At 45.8% G+C, this 18,273-nt stretch overlaps 3 protein-coding genes across 5 annotated transcripts; 1 reads left to right on the top strand and 2 right to left on the bottom strand.

The window, feature by feature from the left end:
* Window positions 1–233: 233 nt before the first annotated feature.
* LOC120700626 lies at window positions 234–4,252 on the top strand. 3 transcript variants are annotated; one of them, XR_005685950.1, is made up of 3 exons: window positions 234–811; window positions 902–1,235; window positions 2,781–4,252. XR_005685950.1 is itself a non-coding variant. In XM_039984904.1 (3 exons), the coding sequence occupies exons 1-3, from the start codon at window positions 1,084–1,086 to the stop codon at window positions 2,889–2,891; spliced, it is 318 nt and encodes a 105-aa protein (XP_039840838.1). In that variant the 5' UTR covers window positions 821–1,083; the 3' UTR covers window positions 2,892–4,252. The 3 variants fall into 3 exon arrangements, 1 of the variants encoding a protein (XP_039840838.1); XM_039984904.1 differs by lacking the exon at window positions 234–811 and adding an exon at window positions 1,347–1,401 and having other exon boundaries at window positions 821–1,235; XR_005685947.1 differs by lacking the exon at window positions 234–811 and having other exon boundaries at window positions 823–1,235.
* A 1,665-nt stretch (window positions 4,253–5,917) lies between these two features.
* On the bottom strand, window positions 5,918–11,429 carry LOC120700533 (carboxypeptidase A1-like). The gene is made up of 11 exons (XM_039984814.1): window positions 11,158–11,429; window positions 10,413–10,470; window positions 10,208–10,318; window positions 9,788–9,925; window positions 8,918–8,987; window positions 8,777–8,832; window positions 7,960–8,085; window positions 7,059–7,198; window positions 6,862–6,934; window positions 6,705–6,779; window positions 5,918–6,623 (listed from the first exon to the last, which is right to left on the bottom strand). Exons 1-11 carry the CDS (start codon window positions 11,283–11,285, stop codon window positions 6,309–6,311), a joined length of 1,290 nt encoding a protein of 429 aa, XP_039840748.1. The 5' UTR covers window positions 11,286–11,429; the 3' UTR covers window positions 5,918–6,308.
* Window positions 11,430–12,743: 1,314 nt separating this feature from the next.
* On the bottom strand, window positions 12,744–15,265 carry LOC120700451 (probable acyl-activating enzyme 1, peroxisomal). Its single transcript, XM_039984735.1, has 2 exons — window positions 14,732–15,265; window positions 12,744–14,359 (listed from the first exon to the last, which is right to left on the bottom strand). Exons 1-2 carry the CDS (start codon window positions 14,939–14,941, stop codon window positions 12,890–12,892), a joined length of 1,680 nt encoding a protein of 559 aa, XP_039840669.1. The 5' UTR covers window positions 14,942–15,265; the 3' UTR covers window positions 12,744–12,889.
* Between the last annotated feature and the right edge of the window lie 3,008 nt (window positions 15,266–18,273).

Here is an 18,273-nt window from a genome sequence, read left to right as displayed (position 1 = left end):
TGCTTTGGTCACTTTGCAAAAACATTCTCATACTTTATGAAAATCGCAACTAAACCTAGTTTGCCCCTACCAACGGTCAAATATTTTACACAGAGAACCTCCAACTAAAATTTATTTTGACACAAAGAAGAAAAAAATCGAGAATTTTGTCGTTTTATGAAAAGCCCCCGCAAAGCACTTTTGCAATAAACCCCTCCCACCGCCCCGAACTCTAACTCGCTCTCTCTCTCTCCTCCCCATCTCCCCGCTCCTCCCCGCCGCCGCTTCCCTCTCCTTGCCTGCTCCCCGCCGGGCGCCGCCGCCTCCCCTCTCCTCTCCGGCTCCCCTCCCCACCCCTCACTCCTCCGCGCGGCACGGGCCTCCCAGCTCTCTGGCTCTCCGCCGCCACCTCCCCTCCCTTTCTCCCTCTCAGCCTGCCTCCACCGCCCCACCCTCTCCCACGATATCAGATCCGGGTCTCTCTAGGGTTAGGGATCTGGCGGCATGAGATCGAGCAGACCTCACCGGCCTCCGTGATGGCCATGGTGGACAGTACAGTAAGGAGCGCATCTTCCCGTTGTCTTGTGCGCCTCCACTCGATCCTCGCGCTCGCGCTCCTCCTCCCGATGGGCGGCGCGGCGCGGCTTCCGGAGTGGGGGAGGGACGCGCAGCTCCGGCTCTGGGGTGAGGGCGAGGCGGCGGGCTGGGGCTCACCCACTGGCACTCGTCCTGGCACAAGTGCCCCACTGAGCAGTGATGGCGGACTTCGTCGAATTTGAAGCCGCAAGGTTTCGCATGTGGTCTCCCCGGCGACCAATGCCTGACAGTGCTGGTGCCCTACCTTATCCCCTTTCTCTCTCGCACGCACGACACATTTGCTTCTCTTCCTCCTTTCATCCCCATTTCTCTCTCCCATCCTCAGATCTCAGCGGCGGCGGTAGCAAGCGAGCCGGGTGACTTGGGCGGCGCAGAAAACACTAGCCACCTTCGTCTCCCTCTCCTCCCTTCACGCTGCCTCACCGCATGGCATAGTGATATGCTGGAAATGCCGACCTGACATTTACCATTGGCAAGTTCAGCTGGTTCAAGTATGAGGCGCTGGTCATGGGGAATCACGGGCCGCATCACCTGTTTCTTGGGCAGACGCAGCTACATTGCTGGGGCATAGGGTGCGACGATGACATCGTGGACCTCCTCAGCCGCCGGTTCAACCTCTCCTGCACACCTCCTCCATCTTCGTCCTCCAGCAGCCCAAGGTACAGTCCTCGTCCTCCAACAGCTCAAAGTACAGATGGTAAGTGAAAACCCATGTGAATCAGTGGCACACATTCATCTTATTGTTGCACATATCCATTGTAATTTTGCAGCTGCGCCACCATCCATGGCATTGAGTTACCATGCGCCATCCATCCAACAGCTAATGTATTGACAGAACATTTTTTATATATCTGCATTTACGACTCGACTTTGACATCATGTTTTTGTACACCTTTTGTTTCAAGGGTTTTTCTATTCATACCATTGCAATTCTTGAAGTTTGGAGAAACACCATTACAATTCGCCTATTTTGAACCGCGCCACTATAACTTTTGCTTTTCTAAAAAATGCCACGGAATACATATGAAAATGACTTGGGCCCAGCTGCAGATGTATTCGTATACGTATATTTCATTGAAGCCCCTCTCCACTATCACTGACATGCGGGCCCCACATGTCATGTTCTTCTTCCTCCTCTTCACATCTTCCTCCGCATCAACTCTGGCGGCGCAGCTCATTCAGCGGGGCGCGCAAGCTCCACCGGAGGGCCACCGCCTCCACATCTCCCGCGCGAATCGCCGCCCCTGCCTCCCGCGGCACCAGGCTAGCCCCGGCCGACGGGCACAGCAAGCCCCCACAGGCGCGGCCTCCGACGGCGGCGTCCACAACCACGCGGCGAATCGCTGCCCAACCCCCCATGTCCCGCTGTCCCAGGCCACCCCCCACCGCACCTCCCACGGCCCCATGTCAGCCCCGAGTGGGCGGCCCCAGCGGCGCGGCTGGCCTCGATGTGCACGGCCTCGGGACGGCGGCAGGCGACGCGAGGAGCAGCCCCCATTCCTGGAGGATGTGTCGTGCTTTTAGGGAGAAGACGCCGCCGCCGGGCTTGAGGAAGAAGCCGCTGCCGCCGTGCTTGAGGGAGAAGCCGCCTGGATGCAGGAAGGAAGATGGGAAGAGGAGGAGGAAGAACATAACATGTGGGGCCCACATGTCGGTGACAGGGGAGATGGCTTCAATGAAATATACGTATACAAATACATCTGCAGCTGGGCCCAAGTCGTTTTCATACGTATTCCGTGGCATTTTTTAGAAAAGCAAAAGTTATAGTGGCGCGGTTCAAAATAGGCGAATTGTAATGGTGTTTCTCCAAACTTCAAGAATTGCAATGGTATGAATCAAAAAAACCCTTGTTTCAATACCAAGCATTTACTTTGACACTATGGAAAAAAAGGGACTAGGCCTTCGGGAAAAAAAGGGACTAGGTCAGTAGGTCTACAAAGCTTATAACACAAGGATTTCAATATTAATGAATTAGTCTGGAGATAAGACTTTGTTTGATCATTTGTGTGCAGTGCTGGTTCTGTTTTTGTGGTTTCTATGAATATGCTTCTTTGAGTATATAATAGTAGTCATAGGCAGCTGATTAGCACCAAAAAAAAAAAGACTAGGTACATGCTTTAACATTCTAGAATCTTTCTGTTTGCTTTGCAAATATGACCTAATAGGTGCAAGTAAACCTGATTGTGTTCTATGTCAATTTGCAGCTGGGATGTCATCAGGTTGGAGCAATGCTGCAGGGCGTTTCTATGTCATGTTTCTCAAGAACATGGTCAAGAAGCCCCCAAATATCTGATCCTCTGGTTTGTTCAAAATAGATTTCTTCATTTCGTCCTTCGTACGTGCCTGGTATATGACAGAAGAACGATAGAAATGAGACAGAGTAAGAAAAATGTAGAGTGTATATGCTAACAGGGTCTGATCCTATCGGTGCACATGAAGTTGGTGACTGCAAGGTTAGGCAGAGGGGTGGTTCAGAGCTGCAGTCCTGTAGTAGGAGGATGTTGCTTGAGCGCTTGCTAGGTGAGAAACAATTTTGGCCTGAATCCAATTATGGGCACGAAAAAATAATATAATAGCTTCAGTTAGAAAAGACTAATGGGAAAAGATGCTTTTTTAGCATTGTTGTATCATGTGATTCTTTTGACACTGCAGGACATGTAAGAACCAAATATTATTCATGGAATTACTGACTCACCATTCACTAAACTGCTTTGGTTAAATGACTCTACAAAGATCAATATATTCATGATTCTTTTCAGTACTTCTAAAGTGTGTTGATGTTTTCAGTACTTCTTGCACTGAAGAACAGTCTTGGTTTTGGTTTATTATTAGATTTTTTTTCTTACCTTGTCTCCTCACCATGACAACCTGTAATTACTCTCCTGTCTTTGAGAAAGCAAAGCACATGTTCCTAGAAAACGATACTATGTCTTTTACTATTCCTAGAAGGTCCAAGATTGACACTTCTGCTTTGTAGCATTCTCTTTATTTAAACAAATAAATAGTGCATATCAAACTCAGTATATATGCATGAGCAGAGTGCCACTATATCAAACTCTGAATTTAGTAGAGAAATATTGATTTGAGGGAAATTGTGATATCTCTAGGTTGAACTTACATTAAGCTTGGGCAAGCACCAAGTATACAACCAGGTATTCTGTCCCTGCATCAATGGCTGAGTTGCAGGAATGATTTGATAGGAGACTACTTTTTTGTTCATTCTTTTTCCCTTATTATACCTTTTGCTGATAAGGTCAGTTTTTTTTAGCATGCTAATCATTTGTTGGTTGCTTAATTCAGTTTGTACCTCCTTAATTTAGTCCTTTTGCACCTCTGATGGCACTTTTGGATTCATCGCTTCTGGCATACATGTTCAGATCCTTCAAATTCACCATATTATTTTGGCTTGCAAACAACGGAACTGTTGTCCTGTAACCTATATTATTTTGAGGGATCTTTTTCTTCTCTTGATCATAGTTTGATCCGTTGTCTTGTGATTTGTGATTGGGCATGCCATGTGACAATTGGTTTTGCCTAAAGATAGTGAATATAAGGACATGTAGTGCACAGCGCACATGGTTGCTGCTTGTGTCGGCTGTAGTTTATATCTTCCCTCTGTCAGGAACTTCTGTAAAGATCTGGCTCACATAATTACTCTTATGTTACTCTTTTTTTTAAAAAAACATGGAATACTTACACTCATGTTGAAGACTATAAGAGGACGATCTAGATGCAGAAATGCTAAGGTTCAATTAATCACCATGATTGTAATACAATTTGCAGATGATCTTTATATTAGCTTTGTATATTTGTTTTTTTTTTACTTCCACTCCTGATTCGATATTTTCATACTAATGTTCCTATTGTTGCCCATGTCTTATCTTTGCTGTTGTTTCGATAGGGTGCGCAACGCGCGCCGAATGTTCTAGTATATCCAAAACCACCCATATGGCTGGCAAGAATAGATGGAATCCACACGAGCGAGCAGTGGCGCATATTGGTCGTACGATTTGATTATATTGCCAAGTCAAACACAACAGTAGTAGCAGTCACACAAGTACACAACTCCCAAATAAACGGTACTACTTCAAACTAAACTACACGACCATATATACAGTGGGCCTAATGTTCCAGGTAAATGAAACTTCAAATCCAGGGGCCCCAAATTCCCCATGCTTATCTAGTCATGTACCATTGCATCATCAAGCATCTTCTGCAGTATAAAGAATATTACAAATGGCTAACACAAAAAGGTGCCAGGAACATTATTGCAATTACAATTGGAACAGTAGGAAAATGCATGTCTCTTGCCATAAAAATGTGACAAACACACCGTTATTTTATAAATATACGAGGAAACAGAACAGCAAAGCCAGGTAAGAAAAATAAAATAAAATAAATCCATCTTGCCATTACCGGCCCTCATATTGACTTAATCGAGTATTGTGGTCGGTGGCTGGTGCTGATTTATTATAAGAGGATATTGCTGACTGGCTGGTGGCTGATGGTTGCTGCTGATTTGATTTGATCGGAGAACTGCTAGCTGTTTAGCCGAGAAGCTACCGAATGATAAATGTTCCTTTGGTCCTTGCATACCAGGACAAGGATGAAGGGCAAGTACAACAAACAAGCCAGCAACACAAGGCCATAAAAGAAGACGACAAAAAAAGCACACTGTGCTCTGTTGCGTGTTTTGATTAATCAGAAAGACCTGCAGTTATGTGCATCTATCACCACAAAGAAAAATAGGATTATCCGTTCAGCAATGATCTATGTAGAAGATGTGCAAAGCTCTAAGTATATATTTCTTTCGAAAAAAGGGGTCGCAGTCAGCTAATCCTGATGCTAAGTAGAATTTCATAACTAGATCACCTTAATTCCAAAAGATCACTAGTACAAAACGCAGCAGCCAAAAGAAACTCTACATTTTCTTAAAAACAAGAAATTCTACAGAAACAATATTTAAATCACTCTGCAGGAGACCTTGAAAGGAAGGGGGGGGACGGTGAGGTGAGGAATGGACTCGGCCGTTACCGGGCCAGGCCGCCATGGCCCATAGGCCCAACTGAGTGAGGATGGCATACATTCGTATTAACTCTCGGATCTCTCTAGCTTCTCTAGTGAGTTTTATTTCCATATGCTTGCAACCCCATCCTGTTGAATACCAACCAATCCATCTGTTTTCATAACAGTTGAACTCCGGCTGTCTGTAGTTAATTCTTACATGCCTTTTGACGATTCCAGTGAAACATCTCGCCATCTCATATTTGTGGAGCTTAAAATCCAAATTTGATGATTCTTGGGACTCACTAATTTAGGCAATCACAGTTTCACATCCAACTCATCATAAATCACTCGAGCAGTGACACGTTAATCAGTTCATTCATGTCACGAAACTAGCATTCATATCCAGCTTTGGGTGCACCAACCTTCAAAATGTAAAAAACTATGCTTCGAAAAAAAGCTGATATGGACAATTTTTACAACTTACAGGTACAATCTCTTAACAATTAACCAAATCTGCATCTGGCAGTTACTAAAATCTGAACAGGAACTGCTTGATACAATTCTGATCCTAGCAGCCTCGTCTCCAACTCCAAGTGGCAGGCACAGAATTGTGTAATTGTGTTCCAACATCAAATGTTTCACACGCTTTGCTCATCCGAGGCAACAGATGGCCATCAACTGAAACTCAACTGAGCAGCGAGCTCCAATCATCGCTTTCTTGGTATTCAAGGATCAAAGACGTTACCTGAGTCTCTGTTTCTGTTCTTTGATATCCTTGTGCAGAACATGAACATCAACAAGAATGTAGATACCATAAATAGACGAAAGTATGTTCTTAGCTCCTGCATTCCAAGGTCAAGACCTTCCAGCTTCCTCCTTTCACGGGCAGTCTTCTGTGCTACATTTCTCTCGACAACGTCTCCTCCGATTGGGACCCAGTTGTCCGGTGTGACTCGTGATACTATCTGGGCATCTCGCAAGTTTCGCAAGCCTTCCTCAAAAAGTATGAGAAATGCCATGCACCATTTGTTGATGACTCTCTGTTGACAGAAACAATGGTTATCAGACAGAAATCACACCACTAAAAATACTGTAGGTACAGAGATGCTAGATTTCCGTACGTCGAATGTTGTCTTGTCAACAGGATTGAACATTTTGAAGCAATCGTCAGTAGATGCTTTCTCATCTCCATATATCTGGGTATCAGCAAAAAAATGAGCTTAGTGCTTACAGTTCTGTTCTACTCCTACTCTAAACAAAGACAATAGATTGTCTGACCTCAAAGGTGAACGGCATTGGCACCTTTGCAATATCATACATGTAATCAGTCGTGGTCCCATGTGCAAGATATCTGCAAAGGGAAAGGATTAAAAACAAATAATAAGCGATATAGTCAACGAACTTCACAGGGTGACAAACAACAAAAGGAATATAAGTACAAAAATGAAAACAGGAAACATGTGACATGTACATACCCAACAGATCCACCGCCAGACCCAACTAGGCAGCTATCTTGGAAATGGCGATGGTTCAAATTCTCTAAAACAGACCGCATCAAATGTGCAGAAGCTCCATTTGGTGTGGTATTCTTGTGATCGTATGGCATAAATAAGGCCTGCAGTTGAACAGAATGAGAAAAAAAAATGAGATGGAGATGAATTAGCTGCATCAAGATGTACATCGGTAGGGTTATGTGCAACTGCAAGGAACAAGTTTCTCTTTCTAAACAATATGTTCAGATTTTAAGGCCAAATGAGATTCTTGCTAAAGCATATCCTAGTCCATCACTAATATTTCAGAACTCCACAACTTTAGTGATGGTGGTAGTTGCACTCCATAAATAATAAAGCAAACAAGACACCATAGCATTTCATACTACATGTATATCATGAACCAAAACCAGATATATAAGTAAATATAACCATATGCATATTCTTACCCACATTAATAAAGAAAAGGGTGTATTTGTGATACTAAAACATATCGTGTTTTTTAATTCCAAATTTGTGCATAGTTAATGACAATCTAGCATGTGACTACATGATAAATATGACATATGGGTCCCCCACAGTCACTAACAGTGGCATATAAGAGATTCAGGGTTTAACCAGTGGCAGGAGAGTTCAACAATAGGAATAAAGAAGAAGGATTTTTCCGAAGTCAAGGAGTAAAAAGGTCACCAAGATTTGTAAGTGCCAAGATGGCAAACATGCATGAAAGTAGCTTACTGACAGGGGGCAACCATGAAAGCCTGACTTGTCCTTGTGGGTCAAAATGACAATTTTCTTTTGTGGATTACGTACATATATACTCTGATCTAACTTTGGTATTACGTGTCACATACAGGATATCAACAGAGCAAAACAGTTGCATTACCTCCATTCCAGAATGCACATTCACCCAAATATGAGGTTTAAATGACCTGGATAGTTCCCTCATGATTTGGGCCTCAGGTTCGCTAAAAGGAGCGATACCAGGATTCTCCTCATATGGGTCATAGTCCTATAAAATAAGAAAACACACATAAAAAAGGTTCAATATGTTAATAGTATGCATATGCATATTTGTAAAATTTCTGACTGGACCCAACAACCAACAAGGACCATGTAGACAAAATTAATAATGAACCTGTCACATATAAAGGTCACTAGCTCAAAGTCCACAAACCAATGGCAGAACTCTGATCACCACACCCAACAGAGACCAAGGAATATGCATGGTAAAGCATGGCAAAAGTCAAGTACAAGTCTATATAGACATAATCTTCAACTGGAAGTTAGTGATCCTACTTGTCAAGCAGACAAGTTTTCATGGGGCAATCCTATAGTAGATTTGATTGAACTAGAAAAGTTCATCTAGTAATTCCACACAGATCCACAAAAAAAGTTAGACATTCATAAAAGATCGGAAAACTCTGATCACCCAACTGAAAACATCAATTGAATACACAATACAGTGCATGAGTAAAGTCCATTAAATCCTTATGGATACATATAACATTGCACTCAAAACAATCATTCAAGTTTTCAAGGGCAATGCTCTTATATGTTTGATCTCAAGCCCTGTTCCGCTAGGCGCTCGCCTAGGCGCGATTCCGCGCGACTAATCGCGAGTCGAGATGTATGCTGATTCTTTTAAAATATATCAATTTGATTTTTTCCATTGCACAGTGAGAAACTACCAAGATACTGACCTTTTCTTTCTTTCCCCAGTCCACACTCCAATTTCTATTAAGATCAACTCCTCTTCCTGCCAAAGGGGGAAGATATATTTTAAAAATAGTTGGCACGAAAACGGATTTAGATGAATGGATTTGTAGGTGAAGACCAATCACCATTTCTCCTATCGCAAAGCTCCCCTTCTTCAACATGTTTGCGACCATTCAAATTTTCCATCGGGACCACCTAAAAGAGAAAGGCACAAGTAAACAATATAATATTTCATTACTTCAAGATATGATTCTGTAGTGATATAGAACAGAAGTAATATAATCAAAATAGTGGCAGCAGAAACAAGGGTAAGACAGGAGTAAAGGTGACAATACTAAGGATGCCATCTAAGGAAAGTGTTTCTGCTTTTGAGGCCAAAGTCCATCCTCTTAAAACTAGAACAACATCATAATCATCCTGGTTATCCATCAGGAGTATTAAGGACATAATACCTTTACAGCCACCATACTAACTATCAGGCCTTCTGTTCTCCTTGCAACTTAGATTGAGTAATAGGCTAATAGCAGTTAATAATAAAGGGGGTAATACCCAATGCTGAAAGTTCCGACACAAGATGGGATCTGGGAAAGAGGATTTCTAGACAGCCCCAAACTTCAAAAATTTTCAAAAAGTCTAGTTTGAACCTAGAACCTCCAGGACACAAGTGGAGACTCTACCACAGCACCAGGCCCACCCTTCAATAGCGTTTAATGATAGTACACTAAATTTTAACAGCATGAGTACAGCAAATGCAGATCAAGATCATAATGCTGGCATAAGGGCAGTGCACCTCAAGAAAAAAAACATACTCCTACCAAACATATTTTTACCTAGGTTCAATTTCAAATAAATATCGCCCTCAAAATTATGCTAGTCCAGTGCAGGGCAATAGGGCATAGCAGGACAAAGGCACATTTGCATGCAAATGTGTTTCATTAATAATTTATTAACAGTTAGTTAAGAGCTGAATGTAAAATAAGTTCAAAGGAACTTACTTTGATCACAAGGTTCTCCAGCACTCTCTCAAAGGATGAAAGATCCACACCAGCAATCTTACGCTTCTCCGTTAAAATATAGAGAAGGCGTAATGCAACTTCAGAGGTAACAAGTTCTCTGCCATGCTGTCCAAAGCTCTGGAAGACAATGAACCTTTCTGTCAAAACCGCAAGAAAACAATAATTTAATTTACAAATCAACACACAAATACTAATTGGAAAGACATGCGCTAATTAGTTTCATTTCTTTTATGATGTGCACCTCTCTACAGAGGTGAAATTGTGGAGAATATTTGGATGGGATGGTTCATATTTGAACCTGAGACATTGGATCTATAATGTGGTGCAACTGATTAAGTGAAGCATAGTATTGCATACAATTCGGGGGAAAAGAGTGAAGAGATTTAGTTGGAAACTGACCAGAAGGATATGAACCTTTGAGCCATTATCCACACTCTCCTTCACGTGATTAAATGTAACAACAAACAGATCTGCAGAATAGCCTTTGTTGCTTGTTGTTATAGTGTCCATCTGCAACACATTATTCAGCATAGAATAGATGGGACTAGTGGAAACAAAGCAAACTGACGAATGAAAAATTGAGAAGAATAGGTAAATCACTCACACTCAATTTGTCTGAATGCTGAGCGACCAAAGCCTTGATTTCACGCAGAAGAGAATCACTAGCAAGAAAAGAAGGAAGAAGACAGTCACTACTAGGCAACACATATGAACAAAAGGAGTTTCCAAAATTGAGAAGCCAATACAACAATAGGAATATAGTATCAGTATGCTCCTTGAATTCAGAGATGGATAGTTATCGAGGCAAGGTTTAAAGAGGGAGCAGCTTTCATGTTTCAATTTCAGCTAGTTACCAAACAAAACAGAAGAATTGAGAATTCTCAAGTCCTAGACACTTAACTATGCACCCTGATTACAAACAATCAATCCGTCAGCAATTGGTGAGCCAATGAATGCACAGATTGTAGCAGCAGCAACGTCGAACCATGCCATATCGACGCAGCCATAGCTTGCATCAACTACTTGGAAGAAATGTGGCCGGATGCGCTTAGTCGGGGTCCAAACCCGCCGCGGACGGCACAAACACGAATTTACAATGGCCAGACCCAGATCATGACGCGCAAGCGATAGTAGAATCTCAGTAAAAATCGATCACGCACGAGCTGTGACGAACCCAAATCCCATCCATCATTTGAATTAGCACTTAGGTAACGTGGATGAGCAGGCAGCTACTGCTGGCGCGCGGGACGAATTGGCGCCGGGGAGGGCAAAAATTCAGGTGAACGGGGAGGCGTGAGGGTGCCCCGGGGGGTGGTGTGGTGTGGAGCGGAGGCGCGGAGCAGGCTCACCTGGAGTGGTAGATGTCGCGCGAGATCGGGGTGCGGGGGGCCGAGATCTTGCCCGCGGCGGCCACGGTGAGAGCCAGGGCTAGGGTTAGGAGGAGGCGGAGGAGAGGACGAGGAGGGGAGGCAGCCATCGCCGCTGACGGCCCTCGCTGCTTCCGTTCCCCGGGTTGGACGGGGAGGCTCGTCGGCGGCGAGCTCGTGCCTGTCGCTTTGGTTTGGAGGCGGATGGGGTTGGATGCGGTTGTCAAATTTAGCAGAACCAAATCGAGCCGCGAAGTGGAGTGGAACTTGACCGGTTTACGTTGGGTTTGGGGGGAGTTTGACAATCCAATCCCCCATTCTAACGGCCCGTGTGTATCGATTCTCCACATTTTCATTTTGAAGTTATAAAGTTGTGTAAAGCCTAAGTCGGTTTAATTTTATCATAAACCAAATCTCTTCAAATGTAATCTAATTTGTAAAATGATGCGATATCAAATCGGTTTTGAAGATGTTAATAATATATTTTTTTTCTATACGCTTGATCAGCATTAGATGAATTTAGCTTAGCACGTTCTACATTTGACAAAGTAGGGAATACGTGGGTTTCATGACATAGAGTTAATCTTATCAAAAATATTTTCATTTACTATTGATATATATTGCTGAACAAAGTCTGGTTACGTCTTGAGAAAAGATTATAGGATCGCTAGCATCATGCACATTGTTGCGCATGCTTACTGTTACAACTCGTGCCTTCTGCCTTATTTAGTTCTTTAGGTGTAAAATTTTTGAAACATTCGAATGCTCATTTGAAGTATTAAAGATAGACTAGTAACAAAACAAATTACAGATTCCACCATAAACTGCGAGATAAATTTATTAAACTTAATTAATTCATCATTAGCAAATGTTTATTGTAGCACCACATGTCAAATCATGGCGCAATTAGGCTCAAAAGTTTCGTCTCGCAATTTACACATGAACTGTGCAATTATTTTTTTATTTTGTCCACATTTAATACTGGATGCATAGATTCAAACATTCGATGTGATGTTTTTGGTCAAAACATTTTTAGATCTAAAAAAAAAGAAATTAGAGATTGAGGGATCTTTTACAGTTTTGCCAATCTTCTGGAGCACTGAGCAGCTTCCATGTTGAATTTACGAGAAGCTTTGAAAATAGTTTTTTTTACAAAGAAATGATTGTAAACTAATTTTATGAAATAATTACTCGAATTAATTTCTCTTTGTTCACTTCCCGTTCAAAATTACTTCATATTCAAATCTTAACAAAGAGAGTTATAGAGAAATAATTTTAGATAAACCACTTCTGTCGGAAAAAATGATGGGGAGCTCTAACAAACACGGTTGGGTCCATGTGCACTCCTGTTGGCTTTTGCTACTTGCTATCACCGTATCACGTATCAGATGCACCTCCACTTTACCAAGAGAAATTTGGGCAGGCAGGGCGCGCATCTGTTGGGTTGGGTCTTGGGTGGGTCCATGTCACTAACATGCCAACGCCTTTTTGTCGTTTCTTTGTAGTTTTGTGCGCCGCAATTTAAATTTGAAAGTTTGAAATGGAGGTGAGGATGAGATACACTTCACTTGATGTAAATTGTTTATTAGTACTGCCATGAATTTTGTCAATGCAGCAGAACGATACTACCACAGTTGAGAGCGCTTAATTACCGCCTGCCACCAACCAACTGATTTTATTTAATTTACATGAATCACAGCATGATGCATTGATGCTAGAGCTTGCTCCTGGAGCTGGAGATGCTGCCCATGGCCTTGGCCTTGTCCCGGAGCGTGAACTTCTGCACCTTCCCTGTGGCCGTCTTGGGCAGCTCGTCGACGAACACCACCGTCCGCGGCGCCATGTACCTCGGCAGCCGCGCCCGGCAGAAGGCCATCACCTCCTCGGCGCCCACGCTCCCGGAGCCGTCCTTGAGCCTGACGAAGGCGCACGGCGTCTCGCCCCAGTACTCGTCGGGCCGCCCCACCACGGCCGCCTCGGCCACCGCCGGGTGCGCGAACAGCGCCGCCTCCACCTCGATGGTGCTGATGTTCTCCCCGCCGGAGATGATGATGTCCTTGGACCGGTCCAGGATCTTGACGTACCCGTCGGCGTGCCGCACCGCCAGGTCCCCCGACCGCAGCCACCCGCCGGCCATGGCCTCCGCCGTCGCCGCGCCGTCCTTGAGGTACCCGAGCATCACCGTGTTGCCCCGGAACATGACCTCCCCCATGGTGCGCCCGTCCGCTGGCACGCTCCGCATCGTGGCGGGGTCCTTGACGCCCACCTCCAGCCCCAGGTGGTGGAGCCCCTGCCGGGACTTGATCGCCGCGCGCTCCGCCGCCGGCAGCGCGTCCCACTCCGGCTTCCACGTGCACACCGTCGCCGGGCCGTACGTCTCCGTCAGTCCGTACGAGTGGATCACCAGGAACCCGAGCTCCTCCATCCGGAATAGCACCTGCGGCGGCGGCGGCGCGCCGCCGGTCATCACGGTGACCGGCCTGCCCCCGGGCAGCGGGCGCCGCTCCTCCGCCGTGGCGTTGACGACCATGCTCAGCACCGTCGGCGCGCCGCCCATGTGCGTCACCCCGTGGCGCGCCACGGCGTCGAAGATGGCCGCCGGGGTCACCTTGCGCAGGCACACGTTGGTGCCGCCCTGCGCCGCCACGCCCCAGACGAGGCACCAGCCGTTGCAGTGGAACATGGGCACCGTCCACAGGTACACGGGCAGCGCCGCCATGTCGTTGAGGAGCACGGACGCGAGGCCGTTGAGGTAGGCGCCGCGGTGGCTGTACACCACGCCCTTGGGCCGCGACGTCGTGCCCGACGTGTAGTTGAGCGCGATCGGCGCGTTCTCGTCGGCCGGCCACCGGATCGCCATGTCCGCAGGTGAGGCGCTGCTGCTGCTCAGGATCAGGACCTCGTACTCGTGGTACTGGAGATCAGCCGACGGAACGGCTGGCTCGTCGAGGACCTCCTCGATCAGCACCACGGTGGGGGGCCTGGACATGCGGCGGAGAGCCTCTCGGGCGGTGCCCAGCAGCGCGGCGTCGACGAACACCACCTTGGCCTCGGAATGCTGGAGGAGGACGGACGCCATGCCGGCGTCGAGGCGCGAGTTGAGCGCGCAGATCACGGCGCCGGCCATGGGGATGCCGAAATGGAGCTCGCACACGGCAGGGATGTTCTGCGCGAACACAGCGACCTGCGCAACAACGACAGTACTCCCGAATCAACCGATTAGCTTTCTGAAATATTCCTGGACAGCGCGAACAAATTCAGGACCGACAAATAGATTAATCAACCGATTAGCTTTCTGAAATATTCCTGGACAGCGCGAACAAATTCAGGACCGACAAATTGATTCCGGCATCAAGAACAAGTGAGTGCTCTCAATCCACTTCGCGTAACTAGCTAAACGAAAAAAAAAGATGAATTGAAGTTTTCAAAGGTAAAAGTCATCAATGCTCAAGGAATGGCTGCCATGTAACAGAAGGAAACAAACAGAGGAAGAGGAGGATGGCAAGGAGAAGAGGGAGGCCAATCGAAATCGAAGCGACGCGGCTCGAGATCTCACCACGTCGTGGCGAGCGACGCCGAGCCCGGCGAGGGCGGCGGCGAGGCGGAGGCAGCGCGCCCGGGTCTCCCGCCAGGTGCGCGGCGGCGCGGCGGCGGAGCCGGCGGCGACGACGGCGGGGCGGTCCGGGTACACGAGCGCGGCGCGCTCCAGGAAGCTGATGGGCGTGAGCGGCGCGTGGTTGGCGGCGCACAGCACGGTGCCTTCCATCGCCGCGCCTCCGGCGAGGCCCTGACTCAATGGGGCGGGCCGCGCTAGCTAGCTGCTGGAGGAGGGATAGGCTGGTAGAGCGAGCTGGTTGAAGAAAGATTTCCCTTTTCCTCCCCGAGGGAGAGCCAGGGGGGAATTTATCGTATCGAGTGGACAGTGGAGGAGCAGGCGCGGAGACGACGACGTGTAATCGCAGGCCACTCCAGCTCAAGCTCAAGCTGAAGCTGCAGCTGATGCCTGATGCTGGTGCTGATTAGAGACGTCGCCATCCATCATCATCCATATCCATCCATCATCAACCGCGAGACAATCGACAACCTGCTGCTTTAATCGCGCGTCATCGTCATCCAGCAGTGGAGGAGTCGTGATTAGCAGAAAGAACGGGACAGTGGTTGATGCACAAGTAAAGCTCGCGTCACTCCCGTCTGTCTCTTAGGCTGGTTCCAACAGCGGGTCTGCAGCCCCAGCCCACAGCCACAGCCACGTCAGCGCCACGTCAGCTCTCGCCAGCCCACTCGACCCCAGCGCTCCATCAGTCAGCCTGCAACCTCAGCCCACAGCCACATCAGCGCCACGTCAGCTTCTCCATTCCAGACTTAACCATTTCAGAACGCGTTGCTCTATGATTTAAATTGACACAGCAAAACCACTTTATTAAATTTAAAAATTCAGAAATTACATAAAAATTCGAAATAAAAATTACACGACAATTTAAAATAAAGAAAATTACATAAAAATATAAAAATTACATAAATCTACTCGTTGTAGGTGTCGCTTATTTGGCAACAAAAGGTTGGGCCGCTCTTGCTGTTTCCGTCCACGCAATCGACCGAGTGCATCAACCAAGCATTAACCTATACAAAACTAACTTAGTAAAACTATATTTCAACTGACATTAGCGAACACGAGAAACGAATGAGGACGTACCAGTTTCTCCTCGTCTGCGGGAGTCCAAACGGTCAAAAACGGCTAATTGCAACAGCTAGCTGACGTGGCGCTGACGTGGCAGCCGTTGGCCAATCACAGAGCGCCGCGTGGCAGCCGACCGGACGCGGGGTCGGTACCGACCGGCAGGGTCGGTACCGACCAGTCGGTACCGACCGCGCGCGGCTCCAACGCCGGTCAGTACCGACCGCCCGGCCGGTCGGTAGCGCTACCGCCCCCGCGCTCTCGGTTTCCGCGCTTACCGACCGGCGCGGGTCGGTAGCCGGGTCGGTACCGACCGGCGGGGGTCGGTACCGACCCCCGTTGGAACCAGCCTTAGTGACGTGGAGCCGCTAGAAGCCACTTGTCGGGTTCAGAAATGCGATTGTATTCGGGGGGGAAAAAAAGCACGCCGTCGTGTTTCTCGACTTGGATGGTACGGTATTAGTGTCACTGCCAAGGCTGTCTTCTTCATCCGAAAAAATCGCCTGCCTTCTCTTGTTTCCGGTGCAATTTTGATCCAGTGAGGTAGCGACGGATCTATGATTTATTCGTTTTTTTTAAAAAAAATAAATAGTAAAAGAAATACTAAGCGATTTGAATAATTTTTATTTTATAAGAATATATTCCTTGTCACCAACATGCAACTTCTAAAAGCCAGGTGAGGGCAGAATTCATAATTGCATTTTTCAAAATCATGAATGCGTTTTTTCTCTCTCATGGTATCACCTTTCTGTGGTTGTCTTTAACACATGAAATGCTGTAATCGCAAAAATAAAAAAAGCGCATGAAATGCTTATGCTTTCCTTTTTCCTGCACAAGCACTAAAGAACCACTTATCTATAAAACTTATATAGTTGGTCCTCACTAAACATCATTAACTTTGATTTTTCTGCAACCACGTGAAGCCACATCATCACTTTTGTATGAACCATTAGATCTTCGATAGATATCTAATCCTGGTCGTACATTGTGTCGTCACGTCACCCATATTTAATTAATCATGCAATGCTCTCTCCCCACTACCGTCTATCTAATCCTGGTCGTACATTGTGTCGTCACGTCACCCATATTTAATTAATCATGCAATGCTCTCTCCCCACTACCGAGTCTGTTCCCATTCCCACTCCTTGCAATTGATCTTTACTCGGCACCTTGGAAGATCAAGAGCCTCCCCTCTTCTTTACTTAGCACCTTGGCAGATCAAGAGAGCGCCATAGCTAATGGCACTATTGCATTAGGCCTCCATCAACCATCCATATTCTCACTCCTTCGTGCCTTTGACGTGCTTTGCCTACCAATAATTAAAGGGGCACGAAAATGCTCTCCTTCCCACTCACGTCATTTGTCCCTTGGGTGCCTTTCATGGAGAACGAATCAAATAGTTAGCCACCACGTCTCTCCATCTTCTCATACATTCCAATTTTCAGTAAAGCCACAGGTTGCGGCCACTAAGAATCATAGTAGTATATAATTACCAATGTGTTTCTCTGTTCTCCTAGCACATGCGTCTGAGATCAACCTCTGGACCCTCTCATCATTCTCCAATTCTCCAATGTCCTCGATGATAGAATTCATGTATGCTCACTTGGTAGATTCAGCAGGCGCGCAAGAGCACCAAGTTTCCTGATCTACTGCATTGAGGTAATTCCTTATACCCAGGTTATCCATCTAGATACTCCAACAACAATTCCTTCCAATGTATGTAGTTCTTCATCTATCATTATTGTAATTTTGGCAGGGAATTTTTTTTAATCATCTGATGACCCTCTTTATGTTGATGCAGCTACATGAAAAAACCATTGTTTGTCTGGAATTCTTATTTTTTGAATTGCCAAGTTGTATCTCTGGAGCACGAGAACTAGCTCTCTTTTTCTAGGCCATGCTGAAGAACTAGAAGAAGGTAGCATTACATAAAGTTAAGAATTTCAAATGCTAGCATTTAGTGGACCTTTTACTTATTTTTTCTTTACAACCAGTGTCTATTTTATTAGCATGTCTCTCTATAGTGAACAACTTTAAGGTTTCACCTGAATTCTATTTATTTTGTCACTGATGATTTTCTTTGTATGTCCAACATAGTACTAAAGAGATCCATCTTTCACTTCTTGACATGTATGCATGGCTCTCTTTATATCTATGTACTTACTCTACAATTATTCCAGCATTTATTTATTTCATATGATCCAAATATTCCCACAGCAATGCGCGGGGAATTCATCTAGTACTCAAATATAATTGTGTCTGATGCTTTCCATTATGTTCTTACACTTGCCCACTTGTTGGATATTTGCCGTCTCCCTCATCTTGAATTCCTGACCCCGTGTCACTGCCTCTTCTATTTTGAATGCCTTTTGTCACGTCGTAATTGTCATTTATTGGAAATCGCCATATGTATCATGATAATC

Source organism: Panicum virgatum, chromosome 1K (assembly GCF_016808335.1).
Source record: "Panicum virgatum strain AP13 chromosome 1K, P.virgatum_v5, whole genome shotgun sequence".
NCBI classification, from domain to species: Eukaryota; Viridiplantae; Streptophyta; class Magnoliopsida; order Poales; family Poaceae; genus Panicum; species Panicum virgatum.
The sequence above is the reverse complement of the archived record's forward strand: the minus strand, read 5'-3'. Positions and strand labels throughout refer to the sequence as shown.

Coding starts and splice junctions, on each gene's coding strand:
- LOC120700626 (XM_039984904.1), top strand. CDS start 1,084: ATGGGGAATCACGGGCCGCATCACCTGTTTCTTGGGCAGACGCAGCTA. Junction 1,236..1,346: donor TCGTCCTCCAGCAGCCCAAG/GTACAGTCCTCG, acceptor GTAATTTTGCAG/CTGCGCCACCATCCATGGCA. Junction 1,402..2,780: donor CCATCCATCCAACAGCTAAT/GTATTGACAGAA, acceptor GTCAATTTGCAG/CTGGGATGTCATCAGGTTGG.
- LOC120700533 (XM_039984814.1), bottom strand. CDS start 11,285: ATGGCTGCCTCCCCTCCTCGTCCTCTCCTCCGCCTCCTCCTAACCCTA. Junction 9,926..10,207: donor CAAAGGTTCATATCCTTCTG/GTCAGTTTCCAA, acceptor ATTGTCTTCCAG/AGCTTTGGACAGCATGGCAG. Junction 8,833..8,917: donor GCTTTGCGATAGGAGAAATG/GTGATTGGTCTT, acceptor CCCCTTTGGCAG/GAAGAGGAGTTGATCTTAAT.
- LOC120700451 (XM_039984735.1), bottom strand. CDS start 14,941: ATGGAAGGCACCGTGCTGTGCGCCGCCAACCACGCGCCGCTCACGCCC. Junction 14,360..14,731: donor GCGTCGCTCGCCACGACGTG/GTGAGATCTCGA, acceptor GTTGTTGCGCAG/GTCGCTGTGTTCGCGCAGAA.